Source organism: Onychomys torridus, chromosome 1, assembly GCF_903995425.1.
Source record: "Onychomys torridus chromosome 1, mOncTor1.1, whole genome shotgun sequence".
NCBI classification, from domain to species: Eukaryota; Metazoa; Chordata; class Mammalia; order Rodentia; family Cricetidae; genus Onychomys; species Onychomys torridus.
Window position 1 is genome coordinate 111,545,701 of NC_050443.1, and position 19,100 is coordinate 111,564,800.

Here is a 19,100-nt window from a genome sequence, read left to right on the forward strand (position 1 = left end):
TCCCCTGTCCCTCAAGTGCTGGGATTAAAGGCATGCTCCAGCACATCCAGCTCATTCCCTCAGTTCTTAATAGTTTGCAGGACTTCGCTGGGACCAGCTGCAAAGCTATGGAGACCACAACATCCATGAAAGGAAGTATCAAACATCTACCTAGGCTCTGAGACCCAAGAAGCCCTATAGTCATGGAGACCATTTCCCAGGAAACTCCAACCCTGGCACACCTGTCTGCTGGTCTTTACAGTGATCTGGTTGGACTACATCCTATGAACTCAACTTGTATTTTGTACTTAATTTATTTCACATTTTGTTTTTAGGTTAAAGGTGTCTGGGAGCAGTCAAAGATGAGTCACAGGGAGGTCTGAGTATTATGGGGATCAGTTCACAGCAGGTGTGGAGCTGTGTCAGCAGAATAAGTAACACATTTAACAAGAGTGTGCAACTGACTCACAAAACCAAGCTGTTAGTGGAAATGTCCGCAATTTGAATTCAGTTTCTTAAAAAATGGCTCCTGGTCACCTACGTTTGTCTTACGTAGTACTGAAGGACCACAGCAGCTTTTAATTGCAGGTAGAAATCAAGAGCGTTTTGAGTTAGCAAGGGGGGGGAGTAACAATCAACAGCTCTGAGCAGGGATTTTAAGGAAAGAGCACTGAAGAGGAATGCCCAGCAGACAGACCCACAGCTGGGTACAGCTTGGAAGGTGGGAGAAATGAAGGAGAGAGACCCAGACCTGGAGAGCTCAGGACGGAACTGGAGACAAGAGGGGGGCAGCCAGGACAGGGCAGCTGCTGTGTCCATGGACACGGAGTCCAGCCCTGGCCAGGCCACTGCAACAGCGCCTCCCACTCTCCAGGCCCAGGAGGGTGAAGGCTCCCTGCAGCTTTCACAGCCATCCCTTCCACAGTAGACAGCGTCATGGATGGTGCTTCTCAACAGGAAGGCTACTCTCCATCTTCCATGTTACAGCTCACCAGTTTAAAGGTCACATGTCACTGACAGACAGGTTGCACTACATTTACAAGAATCAAGTACTCTAAGATAACCTATCTCCCAAATCTGTTATGACCTTTAGTTTCCAAAGCATTCATATAGGATTTCCTTTTTTCCTTTGTTGAGACACAGCTGCCTGCCAAGGATGGCTTCCACCTTCTGATTCTCTGACCTCATGCTTCAGCCTGGTGGATACAGGCCTGCACTTGGTCTGGTTTGACAGTTCTGACTGTAACCTCAGAGATGACTGTTTATCCTGTCGGTGCCCATGCCTTTTTCTGACTCCATCTGGCAGTTTCAACTCTCAAATGTTTTAGATTCCTGAGGTTTACTGTTGTTCCCTTCCTTGGGCTCTCTCTGCCTCTTAATCATTTTATTACTTTTCCCCAATGGCCTTCATAAACATTCTAAATCATGCAACTGGGGCAGGAGGATAGAATAAGTCACTATCATAGGAGATTAGTATTCAGGAGAATGTGTATCATCTCCACAAACATCTGATAAATGTCCTTATGCAGATGAGACTCCAATTACTCTCCCTAAGCAAACAGATTAAAGTTTAAGTCTCAAGAACTGCCCTGGGCTACTTTAGTTCTAAGCCAGAGTTGAGGTCACATCTCCGAGCTATCCCCTGGAAGACCCACCTGGGGGGCAGAGGCTCAGCCCTTGGTAGTTCAACCTGTATCAAAGACTTTGTGGTCCCTGTTACTCACTAGAAACACTGCCCACCTGCCTCACACTGAGAGAGGCTGGGGTAAACAGGCTGCTAGTCTATAAGAATGGTCTACTTCAGGTGATGCTGAGGACGCAGCAGAGTGTGGAACACTCCTGTGTCCAGAGTGGAGCAGCTGTACCAGAGACTTCCATCAAGCCGGGCCCTGGTGGAGGGAGCTGGGCGACGGCTTCTCAGAACTCAAGATGCCACTGTTGTGGACTAATCTTTTTGTACACTGAGATATGTCACTTGGATTGGTTTACTAAGATGCTGAACAGCCAATAGCGAGGCAGGATTTTTCGGGGCAGAGAGAATGCTGGGAAGATGACAGAGTCTCCAGCCAGACACAGAGGAAGCATTCCATGTAGAAGATGAGGTAACAAGCCATGAGCCAAGTGGCAGCACGTAAATTAATAGAAATGGGTTAATTTAAGTTATAAGAGCTAGTTAGAAAGCTATCAGATGAGCTTTTCAAATTAATAAGAAGTCTCTGTGGTTATCTGGGAGCTGGCTGGCAGGACAGAGAAAGACTGGCTGACATGCCACCCCATTCCTTCTCAGAACTGAGAGATTTGGCAAGGCTTTCAGCACTGGTTTTGCTTAGCTTGTCTGTGCTGCAGCTTTTCTGTAGAATGAGGTGTGGTGGCGGGAATATTTACATGGCAGCTGTGCAATGGGAGCCGGGAGTTGGCGATTAAAAGCTTCCAAAGGAAATGCTGCGCCACAGCACTCAGCTAGGTCGGAACACCGCTTAACTTACTTGTTCACAGGCCAGGAAGACGACCACGTCACCCTTCTCGCCCGAGTGGTGGATTTCAAAGATAAGGCGTGAAATGGACTCGAAGGGGTCCTGCTGAGCCCCACTGAGGTACACGACCTCCACGGGGTGCTTGTTTTTCACTTCTATGAGAGGCACGTTTCCGTAGTAGGAGCTGAGTTTGCTGGTGAGGACCGGCGAGCAGTTGATTATGAGCTTCAGCTCAGGTCTTGCTAGTAACACATCCTTAAGAAGTCCGAGCAGCACATCGGTCGCCATGCTTCTCTCCTGGACGTCGTCCAAGATGATGACCCCATAGTTACCCAGGAAAGGATTGGACATCATCTCTCTCTGCAGCATATCATCAGTACAGTACCTACAAAGAAGACGTATTAGAGAATTCCCTTGAAAATCCTGTAAAGGACTCCTAGAATACACACGCCTGCCCTGCCCTGCCCTGCCCTGCCCTTCTTTGTGGCACTGGCTTTTTCTTGGAGCCAATATCCCTTTGAGGTGACAGAATCTGTAGGGCCACAGCACACAACCCACACAAACCCATTTGAACTGTTCTTTGTACATGCTTGATGAGTCAAGGATCATCCCGGAACTCCTGGTCAGAGGCCTCTACATACACAGAGGTCTGTGTGACCAATGTTCATCAGAAGTGAGTGTCCTGCTTCTGCAAGCTCACTGGTACAAACGGTAACAAAGGCATTTAATGTCTGCCTTCAACTTTGTAAAGCAAACAGTATTATCATTAAGCATCCTTACTGGGCAGTTACCTCCCTTCCTGACATTAGTGGAACTCTGGATAGTAGCATACACTTTCCAAAGAGAAATCTCAGGCTCATGATTCAGCAGCCCACATAAAGACTATCATTGTGGGGTTGCTGCTAGGAGGCTGTGTCAACACGATTTGGAATTTTGCTCAAAAGAACAGAAGTATCTACACAGAAATCATCAGTTTGGAGCACCTGTGCAAATTGGCCGGCATGCCTGATGGGGTGGGCAGTATTAGCAATTGTGTTTATTTGTTTGAGATCCTGGACTCAAAATCTTCCAGCCTCAGCCTCCTTCCTCCAGGAGCCCTTGAGATGTTTTTAAAATTAAGAAAGAAATTTAAAAGCCATCTGGTAGTGATTCACTACCATAAAGATTTCATTCTGACACAGTTTATATATGCACACAGAATACTGCTTGAATAAGGCAGGTTTATGGATTCTCCACCTGTACCAGCACGTAACACTGAGGCCGTTGATAGGTCTGCTGGTGAGGCTGGCTCCTGGCTGGCATTTAGAAGCTCAGGTTTGGGGAGAGCTTCTACTCTGCCCAAACCTGACAGGAGCAGCTGCACCAGCACAGGGCTCATGTGACCATGTGCTTTCCTCTGAGGAGTCTGCAAGCTTTGGACATCCTGGGCAAAGGGTGCTTACTGGCCAGCCCCTAGTTACAACTGGACAACTGAGTCCCTGTTGAGTTCCAGGAAACTTCACACATGTCACAGCCCACTGCTGGGAAACTGCAGTGTGTTTAGCCTGAGGGTGCAGGGACAGGGACGACTCTTGAAGGTCACATGTGGCTTCCTCTGAGGAACCCCCGCCCCATCCTCCATTTCACTGAGCTGCTCTGCTGTCTGCTTTCACTGTGATAACCTTCAGTTGTGAGGAGATGCAGTGAGGCCCTCTGACACACCAAACCCAGCTACAGTGCTCAATACCTTTTCAAGGGAAAACAGAGAGAAGAGAGGCAGGTTCCTAGTGTGTTTGGACCCTGGACCAACACATACGTTTCTTATTTAGCCCTCAGAATAGATCCTGAGGGGAGACATGGCCTCTCACATTTATAAATGAAGAAAACAGGTCAACAATTTAAGTTCTCCAGCAAGGGTCACAAAGCTAGGGTCGGGCTCAAGGTTTGATTGTTTGCTTTGGTTGTTTTTTTGAGACAGGGTCTCACAGTGTAGCCATGGTTTGTCTGGCACTACATAGCCCAGGCTGGCCTCCAACTTCCCACCACATACAGGCGTGCACCGCCATAGCCACCTCAGGTTGAGATTTGGACCAGATGGCCTAGCACACCTGATGCCACAGACTGCTTCCTCACCTCCAGGGTCAGGGCTAAGACTTCACATTTGGTTCTTGCCCTCAGTTTATAACATCAAAGGTTTACTTTCTGCCTGTCTGTTCATACAGACTCACCCCGGGTCTCACCTGATGAGCAGTAACAAACTGTGGATCGTGCCTACATGAGAAAATGATCTAACCTAAGACTGGAGTTTTCCTGAGCACAGTATTATTGTATTCTATGCAAGATGCCCACAAAGGCATCCAAAAATTTAGCTTTCCAGTCGTCTTCTGCAGAGGTTAATTAGGACCCAATGACCAACGCTACTTTGGCTCTGTTTTCAAGCAGACTGTGTTTATGTCCGCTCCTTCCATGCTGCGGATCTACTCTTGTTCCTTTTCAGCAAACTCAACCGAGTCAGCACTCAGTTTCCTCAAAGCCATGCCTCCCATAAAGGGAGGAGGTATACAAGCTATGTAAAGAAATCCAGGCTTGATTAAAAAGGGAGAGGATGGTGACCTATTTAAAACTCTGCTAGACTCAGCATGATGACTCAGTACTTAAGGAATCACTAAGCTTCAGCCTCTCTCTCTCTCTCTCTCTCTCTCTCTCTCTCTGTCTCTGTCTCTGTTTCTCTCTGTCTATCCCTCTCTTTCCCTCTCCCTCACTATGTAGCCCTGGCTGGCCTACAGCTCACTATATGGACTATCTTGACCTCAGAGATCCACCTGCCCCTGCCCCTTGAGTTCTGGGATTAAAGGTGTGCACCACCAAGCTTGGCAAGATTCATTTCTCATTTTCACATTAATAAGATTCCATGTGAATAATGCTTTAAAAATGCTGTCATGGTAACTACATAGATATGCTGTCAGTGTTCTAGGTAATGTAACACCGTCTGTACCTTAAATTTCCAAGACTTGTGAAAGTCAAGAAAACCCAATTAAGAAGTTGTATTCATATTCGTCCCTTCTGAAAGGTTTGTACTGAGTTTGACCCTAATGAAAACTGGGAACTTTTCAGTTCTGAAAAGAGCAGAGGTTTAAGATCCACAGCTGCTGCACCGGAGGCCTGCTGCACAGGAGACTGTGGCATGCCACAAAGAAAGCGCTTTCAGGTATGCAGTATTTAGGTGTCTACTGTCAGGAAAGGCCAGAAAAAAAGGCTAAAGAACTAATTTTTTTAGAGCATTAAAAAAAAGAACAGGAAGGAAGGAATGAAAGAAGAAGGGAAAGTTATCTTTACCAGGTATTTATGATATGCCCAGTAGTGTTACAAAGAAAACATAAAAGGTAATATAGATTTTCTAGTAATTAACTTTAAAGCTTCTGATTGAAGGGCTGGCAAAGCAGCTCAGTGGTAGAGCACTTGCCCACCATGTGCAAAGCCCTGGCCCAACATCGTTAGGAAACATCTGTGGTTTAGATTGCCATTCAGTCTGAGGGCACTCAAAATCATAGTTGGCATACCTCTCCAGGAAAACAAACCGGTAATGATTCTAAAGATACAATTAAAAATTTAATTATAACCATAAAATAGTCACCATCCACATTATGTTTCAGTTCTATCTATTCAGCCATTTAGTCCTCACAACACCCCTCTGAACAGCCATTGGTTTTATGGATAAGGAGACCTCAACACAGACAGCTCTGGGAGAGAACCTATGCAGAGTCCTGGCTAGAAAGTGGGAGACACTGGCTGTAAAGCTACTTAGCCTCCTAGGCAGGGACATTTTGATCTTCGGGGCTCCCCGAGGCTCAGACCTTGCTGGTTTAGGAGGAATGTCATGGAAAGGAAAGCCCTGTGTCCTGTCCTGCTAACAAGGCCTCACAGTGAACATGGAGACAGGAAAGGACAGGCAGTCCAGCAGAGGCAGCGAACATTCCATCCACACGAGCCACGGCTTACCGCAAGCCCCAGGGCTCCAACTCAGAAAGTTAACACGTGAACAAGGAATCTCAGACCGTGCTCTGCCTGATGGAATCCAGTGCTTAAGATAACCCCATGAAAACCAACAGATGTTTAAAAAGATGTTGCGCTCCTTTCTTACGTTAATAGATCCCACTGTATGTGCTTTTGTGACTTTCTCAATAACAATAATTTAAAAATATAATCCCATATTCATTAACCTAAAACCTGTTACATCTAAGAGTCCTTTCTAAAGGCTTTCTAAGTATGGATGACATTAAAGATATAAAAACACAAACAATGACTACAGAATTTAGCTGGAGCCATTATTCAGTTAAAACAGACAATTCGAAAGGCCACTTTAAAGAATAAAAAGTAAGGGGCTGGAGAGATGGCTCAGGGGTTAAGAGCACTGGCTGCTCTTTCAGAGGACCCAGGTTCAATTCCCAGCACACACATGGCAGCTCAAAACGGTCTGTGACTCCAGTTCCAGGGGACCTGACACCCATGGCAAAACATTAATGCACATAAAACAAAAATAAATGAATTTTTTAAAAAAGAGTGAAAAATAAAAGCAGTATGGTGGCACACACATCTAGTTCCTAGATTTGGGGGCAGAAGCGTTGGGGGACTAAAAGCTTTGGGCCAGCCTTGGCTACATAGAGAAACTTTCTCAACCCCCTTTCTAAGTCGAAAATGGTGAATGGAAATGCTAAGCTTAAGCTCTCCTCATCCTTCTTGTTGTTTCTTTTATCCTGTTTAACCAGTCCTCAACTAGTTTGTGAGTTCCTAAGAGACAGGGAAGGGGCACCTTCCTTTTGTATGTGCCCTGTATATAGGGAGTAATTTATAAACACAAATGCATTCAATGGCTTCATTCACTGTGGATTTCCACAAAGGTAAAATAGCCTCAAGAACTTTAAGTCAAGGTGTCCCTGGCCTCAACATCCCCTATGGCTTGAGAGTGGATACCAAATGAGTCACAGGGGTGGGCGTTCTGAACAGCCTCCGGGTTTGGGCCAGAGCAGCACTCCCTCCTCCATCAAGTTAGTGGACATCCTCTATGGGACAAGCGTATTGGACATGGGCTAGCAGTGTGCAGCAGGAATGCCATCCCTGCCCAGTCACTCTGCAGCAGCACTCTCAGAAGGAGAGCCACACCAGCATGCCACATGAATGGGTCATGGATACGGAGATATTCTGGCCCTGAGACCAGTATATTCTGATCTCTTGAGCGCCTAGAGAGGAAGACAGTGCCCTGGGCATCTGAAACCCACTGGGTGGTCACCTCTGGATGCAAGCAGCTTTGGCCACTCCTTGCAGTGTGGGATCGACACAGGCTCTGTCATTGTCTACGAGGGTGCTGCTATAAAACCACTAGAGAAGCCTTGGCTCTAAGCAGTTACTTTTCCAATCCCCTCCCCCCCTTCATTTTTTCCCTTTTGCATTTCTCTTTTCTACTTTGTATCAAGCCCTTGGAAGCCTCCAGTTAAAGAAAGCTAAACACAACACAAACATGACTGCGGCCTCAGAGAAGGCTCCTTGGAACCCCTAAGACTTCAGTGTATTTCTAGAAAAACAGAACCCAAAGGCCATGTGGAGGCTGAGGGTGGGTGTCACAGAAGCCCACCCAGAGCCTCTAATGCCTACCTCTACAAGGTCAGGGAAGGCTTCCTGGTGCAGGTGACCTTTGCAATGAGTCCTGAGTGACTAGAAAGAACTGGCCAACCCCAGAAGAGTCATGGACAGGCCAAGTACACGATGGGTAGGCCAGGAAATAAGGCGTAGAAGTGTGGAAACATAGGTATCGCACAGAGCCACAGGGAGTCACGTGGCTGGCATAAGGCCAATGGTGATGGACTCACCAGGAGGCACAAATCTCTAAGTACCAGATGGAAGGTCCTGGGTGAAACTAACAAGTTGTAATTCTGCCCCTGAGGACTGCAATCATGGGAGCTTAGACAAGGAACAAGTGAGGACAACAGGGAGGGAAAACAACCAGTGTGTGTCAGCCTGGAGAGGGCAGTTATTACACCATGGGTGCTTGCCATGTAGATGGCAGGGACAATACTCTTTGAGGATTGCAGAACCCCAGAAAAGAGGCACCTAGGCCGAGACGAAGCGTCTACGTACAAACCTCAGGATTGTCTCACTGGTGCAGCAGTTTTCAAAAGGAATCACATAGCCCACTTCATGCCCAATGTTAACATCCATTTCATCGGCTACCCGCAGGGCCAGCTGGACCGCCGTCTGCTTGTGGACCTGTGTGCAGATCACGCCCCCGTGCTGGTAGTGGATGGAAAGGCAATATTCAGCACACCACTGAGGAACCTTGGACAGGGAAAAAATGACACAGGATCAGCCCCTGCTAGGAAAGACAAACTGAGAACACAGAGGAGCAGCTCCTTCTCACAGCTGGCTTCATGTGCTCTGAGACCTTTTTCTTTTACTGGTTAATTACCAGCGGATGGTATTAAACCTTACTTAGTGAAGCTGTGAGCGATCAATACTGTATACTCTAATTACTAGTAAATGATGAGTATGCAGGTGTTACCAGGAAATCAAAAACCATGAAGCTTTAACTCCCTGATTTTAAAAAGCAAGTTTAGGACATTTAAAAAAATGGTCTAAACCTATGCCTCTTAAAATTTTTTAGAGGTTTATTTGTTTTATGTGTATGAGTATTTTGCTCATGTATGTGTACCACATGCATGCACTGCCTACAGAGGCCAGAAGAGGGCGCCGGATCTCTGAGAACCCGGGTTACAGATGATGCTGGGAACAGAACCCAGGTCCTCTGCCAAGTGCAGCAGGTACTCTTATTTGATGGGCACTGTCCAGCCCCAGCTTATGCCAATTGTGAAAGACTCATACAGACACAAATTATTTTTTTCTGGTAATAAGAAGCCCTCATCAAAAATACAGTTTCTGGTGTGTAATATTAAACAACATTTAAATGAAAAATAGCAACCCTGAATTAAAGCATTTACATTTAAATTTAAGCAATCATAACAATATCCAAATGAGCCTGCTTAACATGGTTCTACTAATGAAAGCTAAAATGTTCTGCCAATTTATTATCTGAATGTAATTAAAAATCAACCAGCTTGCTTAGAGTCAATTTCAAGCAAAGTGGCTCTTCAGTCATTTTATTTTCAAAATTGTTTTTATCTAAATGTGTCCTATGGCTGGAGAGATGGTTCAGTAGTTAAAAACACTGGCTGCTCTTCCAGCGGACCTGGGTTCGATTCCCAGCATCTCTACAGTGGCTCACAGCTGTCTGTGGTTTCAGTTCCAGGGAATCTCATGCCCTCTTCTGACCTCCATGGGCACCGGGCATGCATGAAAGCAACACACACACACATTCAATAAAAAATAAAATTTAAAAATTAAAAAATAAAATGTGCTATGGATCAACTGAGTTTTAATCAAGTTCATGTGTGCAAGAGTTATCTAGTAGAAGGTACCAAATTCATTTTGTACTCTACAACCTTAAGGTGCTATTAATAAATTATGCTTTGGTACATGCATTAAAAAAACCAGTCCAAAGGTGTTTTTAAAACTGGTCTGGGTAGTAAAAGCCTATTAACATTTTTAGATTATCTGGAGGTTGCTACAGAGACTCATCATGGAATTCTTAGATTTTAATTTTCACTGGAATTTTAACTAACTGTATAGCAGCAATCCTTCTACGTTAAGGATGCTGCACTGAGGAACCAGGCTGGCTGGTTGGGGCTCTGTCTCACACAGGGCAGTTTTCCTAGAACTCAGGGACCAGGCTGGCTGGTTGGTGCTCTGTCTCACACAGGGCAGTTTTCCTAGAACTCAGGGACCCCAGGCTGGCTGGTTGGTGCTCTGTCTCACACAGGGCAGTTTTCCTAGAACTCAGGGACCCCAGGCTGGCTGGTTGGTGCTCTGTCTCACACAGGGCAGTTTTCCTATGTGTTAGTTTCCTTATCTATAAAACAATGAGTTGAACAGAGGCTGACTCCCCCTCCCCCAAGTCAGAATGTCCCTTTCATTTTCTCCAGGGCTCACTGCTATCCCTAAGGAAACTAGATCCTGCTATGCTGACCAGGGTGGGGTGTGTATGTGGGTGTGTGGAGGGGATACTTGTCATCACTGAGCCACAGGCTCCTCATCCCCTCTGTGCCACACCCCCAGACCATGAGCTGTGAGAGCAGAGATCCACAGTCATCATCAGCAAGTTATCCCAGTTATCAGTTAATATTCATCAACCAAGCAAACCAATTTCTGGTATCTTCCAGAAATATTTAAAATGTCTAAAATCCTAAATAGTTTATCTTGAGTTGTTTCAAAATCACTGGCCTCAACAGAAATTCACATCAAATCTGTTTCCTTCCTTCCTTAGTGTAATGGTTAAAACCTTCATGGACAACTTGATAGGATTCAGAATCACCCAGAGGCATGGCTGTCAGGTTTAGCTGAGGAGGGGAGACCTAAATGTGTGTAGAATACCACCATCTAACTGGGGACCTAGACTGCATAAAAAGAAAAAAAAGGGGGAGAAGGTCCATGGTGCACTTGATTCCATGGATAACACGCTTGCTGTGTATGCATGAGCCTGAGTTCACGCCCAGCACTGATGTGAAAAAGCACTCCTCTGTAATCCCAGCTATGGAGGCAGAGACAGGCAGATAGATTTCTGAGGCTCACTGGCTGGTCTCTTGGAATCAGCAAGCTCCAGGTTCGTTGAGAGACTCTTTCTTAAAAAATAAGGTGTAGAGTAATTAAGGGAGATATCTGATGTTGACTTCTGGCCTCCATAATGTTTGTATAGCTGCACATGTATACTAAAAAGAGGGAAAAAGGAGAAATGAACTGACATCCATCTCTCTCTACTCCCCAACTATGGACACAGTATGACCAGGTGCCTCAAGCTCCTGCCACATTTCCCCGCCAGGATGGACCGTTCCCTTAAACTGTGAGCTCAAATAAACCCTTCCCTTTTTTTGTTCTGTTTTGTGTTTTTGAGACAAGAGTTTCTCTGTGTAACAGCCCTGGCTGTTCTGGAACTTGCTTTGTAGACCAGGCTGGCCTCAGACTCACAGAAATCCACCTGCTTGCTGGGATCAAAGGCAAGCGCCAGCAGCACCTCAGGGCTAGCCCTTCCCTCCTTCAGCTGCTTTCATCACGAGTTTTGTCAAAGCAAAACAAACACACCCAGCAGATGATTTTACCCCGGCCAATCCCTTCAAGTCTGCTTTCTCTTGCCAGGGTCTTCTACCTAGGACCCCCAGCCAAGACCTCCAACAGGATTCCTATGCAAGGTGAATAAAAATAACATCCTGAATCTTCTGTCTCCTAGCAGACTGGAAAATCCATAATTGTGGCTTAATATTCAAGAAAGGACCTGCCACACAGTGGGGCTAACACATATTTATTGAACACTGTGAGACTCTGGTGACCAAGAAGATGAGTCTCTCCTCTCTCAGCGCCCGCAGGCTGGTGAGGGTGTAGGGGCGGGGCGGGCAGGTGGCTCTGGGATGTAAAAGGACCTCATAACAATGAAGAGAGGAACAAGAGCCAGGCTGGGAATAAGCATATAAGGAGTAAACCGAGGGCCACTTAGCACCAAGGACAAGAGCAGAAGCTCTAACAAACTCAGTCTGCACAGGAAAGCAGCAGATGTTCCATGATTCCTCACTCAAACACTGGGTTAATGCATAAGTAACATGAACAGCACCGGAGCAAGTAAGGCAGGAGGCAGGAGGGAAGCTTCAGAGTGGCATGGGCATCAGGCATGAAGCAGGGAGGGAGAAAAAGTCAGGAAGATGGTCAGACATGAGGCGTGGCTCCCCTGATAGCCACTGAACATCAAGCCAGGATCCTAAGGCAGGGAGGGTTGTCCCAGGGTTTCACAACTGAAAGGAACCTCAGGAAGTCACAGCCTTGGAACTGGGAAGGGTCCTTCCACAGGCTGGATAAAACACCCAGTGGAGGAGGGAACCCGCTTGCTCTGCAGAGTAGAGACGGATCCTCAGTAAGCAAGTTTCACAGCCGAGCAGAAACCGCAACTAATTACAGAGCCTGGAAGATGTGTCCATTATATATACCTGTAGATAATAACAGTAAGCCTTGCAATTGCAGGCTGCAATGTGGGAGGGGTCCTGCTGTCAGAATTCCTACCCTCGCCTCATTGTTCTAGGCCAGTGGTTCTTCACTCGTGGGCCATGACCCCTTTGGGGTGGACTGACCCTTTCACAGGGGTCCCTCGGAAAATACAGGTATTTATGATTCATAACAGTAGCAAAATTACAGTTATGAAGTAACGATGAAATAATTCCCTGGTTTGGGGGGTCATCACAACACGAGCTGCTGTATTAATGGGTCCCAGCATTAGGAAGGTTGAGAACCACTGCTCTAGGCAAAGCAGGGGCATTCTGAAGTGCAGGTCCTTGACACGTGTCAAGTACTGCCAAAAAGCGTAGGAGTCAGAAGAGCCACAGGCATGCAGAGACCTGCGTCTGTCCACAGCATGCGGGTCTTGCTCTCTCTGGGACACTGTAGGACTACAATGACACTAAGCACTTGGCGAAAGTTGTGCAGTACAGTGGGAAAAAAAAAAGGCAACTGCTCTTTTACCCCATCGGAGACAAAACCCTGCTTACAAAGCAGCTCGTCTGGAGTTTGGAGCAGACAATACCCACGTTCGTGTACTCGGTCTAGAAATTCTCACCAGCTGGAAATCAATCGCTCAGAATCCATCTATCAAATGACCATATTTTCTCAATCCATTTTCTATTCTTTTTTTGTTTGTTTGTTTTGTTTTTTGTTTTTCGAGACAGGGTTTCTCTGTAGCTTTGGAGCCTGTCCTGGACTAGCTCTGTAGCCCAGGCTGGCCTCGAACTCAGAGGTCTATCCACCTGCTTCTGCCTCCCGAGTGCTGGGATTACAGGAGTGTGCCACCACCGCCCAGCTCAATCCATTTTCTAAAAGTGGTTTTAAGAACTGTCAGACATGCCAACTGTGTAAAAGTCCTTGCAGGGGGCATGCTTCTACTCTGCCCATAACCTCACTCGCTTCAGGGACTCCTGGGGCAGGAGCAAGGGTCAGGGTAGGCAGCAATATGCCTATCTCCTGCCATGAGGGCAACGAGGCGGGTGGCTAACTCTAGTTCTCATTGGCTTTGTGGACTTGGTGCAAATTCATCAGGTGAGGCAAAAATGTTCCAGTCCCCATGCTTGACAGCATAGCCCATACAAGAGCTCAGGCTGTGGGATTCTGGGAGACTAAGAATCTATCAGCCAAATACAGATCAGAACCCGAAGCAACAGAAGCAGCAGCAGCAGCAGCAGCAGCAGATTGTATACGGCCAATCTGTGCCATCAGTGCCTATCTGGCAAGATGACATCCACAAGAGCAGCACTGGTGTGGGGCTGACTGCCCTTTCCACTGACAGCTCCAGATGGCTTCTCCTCCTCAACACTGGAAAAAGAGGAAAAGGCCCCCACGAGACAGAAAACGGCTGCTGTCCCTGACCCCAAGGGCCCCAAGCTGACATCTCCAGCCTGTGCAGGAGACGCCTCTTCACATCTTCTCCTGGAGTCCCAAGGACACTAATTATGCAGAGCACCAAAGTCCCTTCAGTCCCAAGATAACCACAGACTTCCCAAGGAGAAAGGAGTCCTAAGGACTAGCAATCTACCCGAAGATGGGAATCTCTCCCACAATCCCTGCAGCGGGGCCATGGAGCTGACTCCTCAGGCAGCTCACTGCCTGCTGCCAACCAGTAAGTCAGAATCCCCCACCATGGAGTGTGCCTGTGTGTGAGTTTCCAGTCATGTGTGCCTGCATGGATGGCTTTGGATGAGCACAGGTCAAATCTATCTGCAGAGAACTGTGGACAAAGATGTCCAGTCAAGACAGGAGACATCCCACACCACCAGTGTCTTAAATGAAATCTTAGCTGTTTTGTGCTTACCACCACTGACCCACCTGACTCATAGGAGACTAGGGCAAAAGCTGGAGGAGGAGACACACACAGTAGGTAGTTCTAGAAATGCTCCTCTTCCCTTCTGGCTTTCCTAAGTCTGTCCCAAAACAGTAACAGGAAAGGGCTCCTCCAATGGATGAGAAATTGTCTTTCTCTTCCCTGGGGCAGTCACTAAACAGCCTCGGTAATATCTGCACCAGAAAGAGAAGGCAGTTGGACAGACTTTGGCTTTAAAGATAGGTTTTTCTTTGAAAGACTTAAAACTGTGGGGAAAAGAACGGAGTCTTGGAAACAAAACAAGTTACTTTCAGAATTTAAAACACAAATGAATTTTCTATTTGAATGCAATTTGACACCTCTAAACCAGAAAGGCTTTGCCTTCCTCCTCAACAGAACAAAATCCCAGCTTACTAACATGACTGAGATTAAAAATGGTGCTATCCCAGCACGTAGGAGGTGGAGGCAGGAGGATCCGAAGCTCATGGTCATTCTTGGCTGGGGTACTTTGAGAAGCTATCTCAAACAAACTAAACTCTAAAATGACAAAAGAAAGCACACCATGCCCAGTGAGAACTGTTACATGCTGACAGAATGACTCTTGCTCTTAACGATCACAAATTCTAAAGAAACGTGGGCCAGCAACTCCGAAATGACCAGTTTTGTGAGACTGAACAAGGAAACGGAGATATAAATAATAGCAGGGCCGTGTGGCTGAGAGAAGGTTGTTACGGAAGGTGGGGTCACTACAAAGACACCAGAGCTGAGCGGCGAGCCACGGTATGAATGCATCCTGACACAAGGAGATAAATATAGAAGATGAACAAATGGAAATGCACAGAGAAAGAAATGAACAGAGGAAGACAGAGAAGGGTCGAAACATGGAGCTATGCAGATGAACTGATGGGATGCAGGTAAATCGTACTTACTTCCCAGTAGGAAGAGCCAGAAACACAGGAAGCCACATACTTCCCGGTAGGAAGAGCCAGAAACACAGGAAGCCACATACTTCCCGGTAGGAAGAGCCAGAAACACAGGAAGCCACATACTTCCCAGTAGGAGGAGCCAGAAACACAGGAAGCCACCAGCAACAGGCACACCTGCTGCCCAGGTCTCAGTTTCTAAATGCAGTTATCTGCTAAAGACACCAGAGCTCCTTGAGAAGACTGGCTGTTCCCTAGGCAGGTACAGGGAACATGCTAGAGGAGCCTGGGACATCTTACTGTGAAAGCAACAAAGTACTCAAGGACAATGCAGGTGAGTGCCGAGGGCAGGGGTCCTTCCTGAGGCGTTCTTACTGGACTCGGAGGGACAGACTGAGCAGTAAATAGGTTTATTAGTGAACTGGACTCGGAGGGACAGACTGAGCAGTAAATAGGTTTATTAGTGAATGAGAACCCACAGGGTAGGAATGGGTCTGTGCTAACATAAGATATGGAATAAATAAATTATTAAGAATAGAAAGCTGGGCTGGAGAGATGGCTCAGAGGTTAAGGACACTGGCTGTTCTTCCAGATCCAGAGGTCCTCAGTTCAATTCCCAGCACCCATATGGTGGCTCACAATCATCTGTAATGAGATCTGGCTCCCTCTTCTGGCCTGCGGGATACATGCAATCAGAACACTGTATACATAATAAATAAATGAATCTTAAAAAAAAAAGAAAGAATAGAAAGCTAAGCCAGGTGTGGTAGCTCACACCTACAACCCTAACACTTAGAAGGCTGAGGCAGGAGGATTGCTGGGAGTATAAGGTTAGTGTGGGCTACAGAATAAGACCCAGTCTCAAAAAAAAATTTTTAAACATTTTTAAATAGTAAGGCTAGGCATGATGGCACATGTCTTTAATCCCAGCAGCTGGGAGGCAGGAGGATATCTGTAAATTTGAGGCCAGTCTGATCTACAAAACAAGTTTCAGGGCAGCCAGGACTATACAGAGAGACTGTTCAAAACCAAAACAAAACAATAAAGTAAGAAATCAAGAGCCGAGTCTTCAGCCAATGTGAAGACAGAATTAGGACCACTGTTAGCTGCCACCAGGTGTGTCAGAATTATAGAGGGAAGAAGGGGGGAGAGACAGGACACGGCTAGGCTGCCATCAGTGCAAAGTGACCATCCCCAAGTAAAGCAGGCTGACACTGTGGGCTTCACAGTGCGTGCTTCACGGGGTCTGTGAAACCATAAGGGGAAACATGGAGTTCACAGCTGAGAACCGGCCGCTGCCATCTCTCTAAGAGATCATGTTCAGCACCAGCAGCATGGAGGAAGGATTAATTGCTGCTCCTCCTTGACAGCATGCTGAGAAAGCACCAGGGCAGCACTCGGCTGGAGCCACCTGCAGCCGTCCTGCCACAGGCAGAGCCTGAACCAACCCCCGAGGACACCTCAGACACCATCAAAGTACCACAGAACTCACTGTGCCCTGAAAATGCCAGGGTCATGAAGGGCAGGGGAGAAGCTGTTTCAGGTTGAAGGAGTTTTAAATGACAATGAATAATCCAGAATAATTCTGGATCCTTTTGGAGAAAGATTTCAATGTTTTTAGGACATCCCAGCTAGCAAACAGAACACCCAGGAATCAGTACAAAGAGAGACATCAGCATTGTACTCCCTTTTCCGATCCTTCGGTTGGTACTGTGAGAGAAGGGCATCATGCCACCTCCCTTCCTTCAATGGTCTTGTTCTGCAGCCCATGCTGGCATGCCCCTGCTCACCCTCCTCCCTCAGCCTTCCAAGTGCTTGGATCATAGGTGTGGATCATGCCTAGCTCTGCTAACATTTATTTATTTATTTATTTATTTATTTATTTATTTTGTTTGTTTGTTTGTTTGAGGCAGGGTCTCTCTATATAGCCTGGCTGTCTTGGAACTCACTCTGTAGAACAGGCTGACCTCAAACTGAGAGATCCGCCTGCCTCTGCCTCTGCCTCTGCCTCTGCCTCCTGAGTGCTGGGATCAAATATGTGGGCCATCACGCCTCAATTTAGTCTTAAAAGGTGCAGAATAGGGGCAGTGAGATGGCTCAGGGGTAAAGACAGCTTGTTGCTCTTTCAGAGAATTTTGGTTCCCATACTCACATGGGGCAGCATACAATCACCTGTAACTTCAACTTTCTTTTGGCCTCTGAGGGCACACGCACACAAGGTACATATTCACTCAGACACACACACACACACACACACACACACACACACACACACATTAATAAAAATAAAGAGCCAGGCATAGTAGCTCACAACTTTAATTTCAGCACTCAGGAGGCAGAGACAGATGGATCTGTGAGTTCAAGGCCAGCACAGTGTACATGGCAAATGAGGGCAGCCAGGACTGCATAGAGAGTCACTGTCTCAAAAAACACACACACAATAAATCTTTAAAAATTTTGGGACAAAATTGTGTGTGTTCCTGTGTGGAAGTGGGGGGGGGGGGCTGAATCAAATGTGGTATGGCAGTATCTTAGGAGACTCTGTGGAAAACATCTGTACTATTACTGAAAATTCTTTATCAATATGAAATAAGCACAACAAACATAAAAACAAGATTTAAAAAGATAAATTTTAAAATGAAAAATGTCCACTTGTCCACAGAAGCCGGAAGAAATTTCATTTAGTTCTTATAATGAATTAAAGTAAATTGATATAAAAATAACTCAAGAGTAAATAAAATTTACAGTAAACTCTTGACACTGGCAGCTATAAACCAGAGATATAAACCATCACTGCCCAGCCCTCCTCTCTCCAAAGTTCATTTAAGGTGACTTGGAAGAGGCAAGCACAGTGTGAGCGTTCTTTTCTGTCTTTTGGTTGTTGTTGTTTTGTTTTGTTTTTCAAAACAGGGTTTCTCTGTGTAGTTTTGGAGCCTGTTCTGGATGTTGCTCTATAGACCAGGCTGGCCTTGAACTCACAGAGATCCACCTGACTCTGCCTCCCGAGTGCTGGGATTAAAGGTGTGTGCCACCACCGCCCTGCTGTGAGTGTTCTTTTCAACCAGCTCGGGACTGTGCAACTTGGCCAGCACATTATCTAAGGCTTCCAGGCCACAGTTCTGTCATCTGAAAACCCACTGTGCCTTCTACCAGCTAATCTTTGTGGTCTAGTCTAATTGTTTCATTAGAAGAATCTACAATGTATGAGGCTGGGCGGTGGTGGCACACGCCTTTAATCCCAGCACTCGGGAGGCAGAGCCAGATGGATGGATCTCTGTGAGTTCGAGGCCAGCCTGGTCTACAGAGTGAGTTCCAGGAAAGGCACAAAGCTACACAGAGAAACCCCGTCTCGGAAAAACAACAACAAAAAATAAACAAACAAACAAACAAACAAATAAATAAATAAATAAAAATAAAAATAAAAGAATCTACAATGTAAAACACAGACCTCTCTTGACTCAAGAGTCCAGTCAACAAACTGGATAGGAAGTATTCAGTAACTGTCTTTGGAGCTCAGGACCCACCCCCAAAACAATTATACTCACAACAAAGCACTACTTTCTGCCCAATTCATAAATCCTCCTTGGCTCACATCAACACTGGAAACATCTGTATTCCTAAATTTATCATTTTAGCATGCTAGAAATCAAACCTAGGGCTCAGACATTTGTGGCAAGTGCTGTACAACCAAGCCATATTCCTAGCTACTATATTCATCCTTTAATAGCCCTACTTCTTTCCTAGGGGAAAAGATGTTTTGGGGACATGGAAATAACTTGCTAAAAGTGTAAA

The 19,100-nt window shown here is 46.2% G+C and overlaps 1 protein-coding gene across 1 annotated transcript in view; it reads right to left on the bottom strand.

The window, feature by feature from the left end:
* Positions 1-19,100, bottom strand: part of Dhx32 (DEAH-box helicase 32 (putative)) — a 59,071-nt gene that overhangs the window by 21,316 nt on the left and 18,655 nt on the right. Inside the window, exons 3-4 of the mRNA XM_036196707.1 lie at positions 8,569-8,762; positions 2,466-2,838 (exon numbers count right to left, since the gene is read on the bottom strand). Of these exons, the coding sequence (XP_036052600.1) occupies positions 2,466-2,838; positions 8,569-8,762 (567 nt within the window). The remainder of the gene's footprint in view (positions 1-2,465; positions 2,839-8,568; positions 8,763-19,100) is intronic.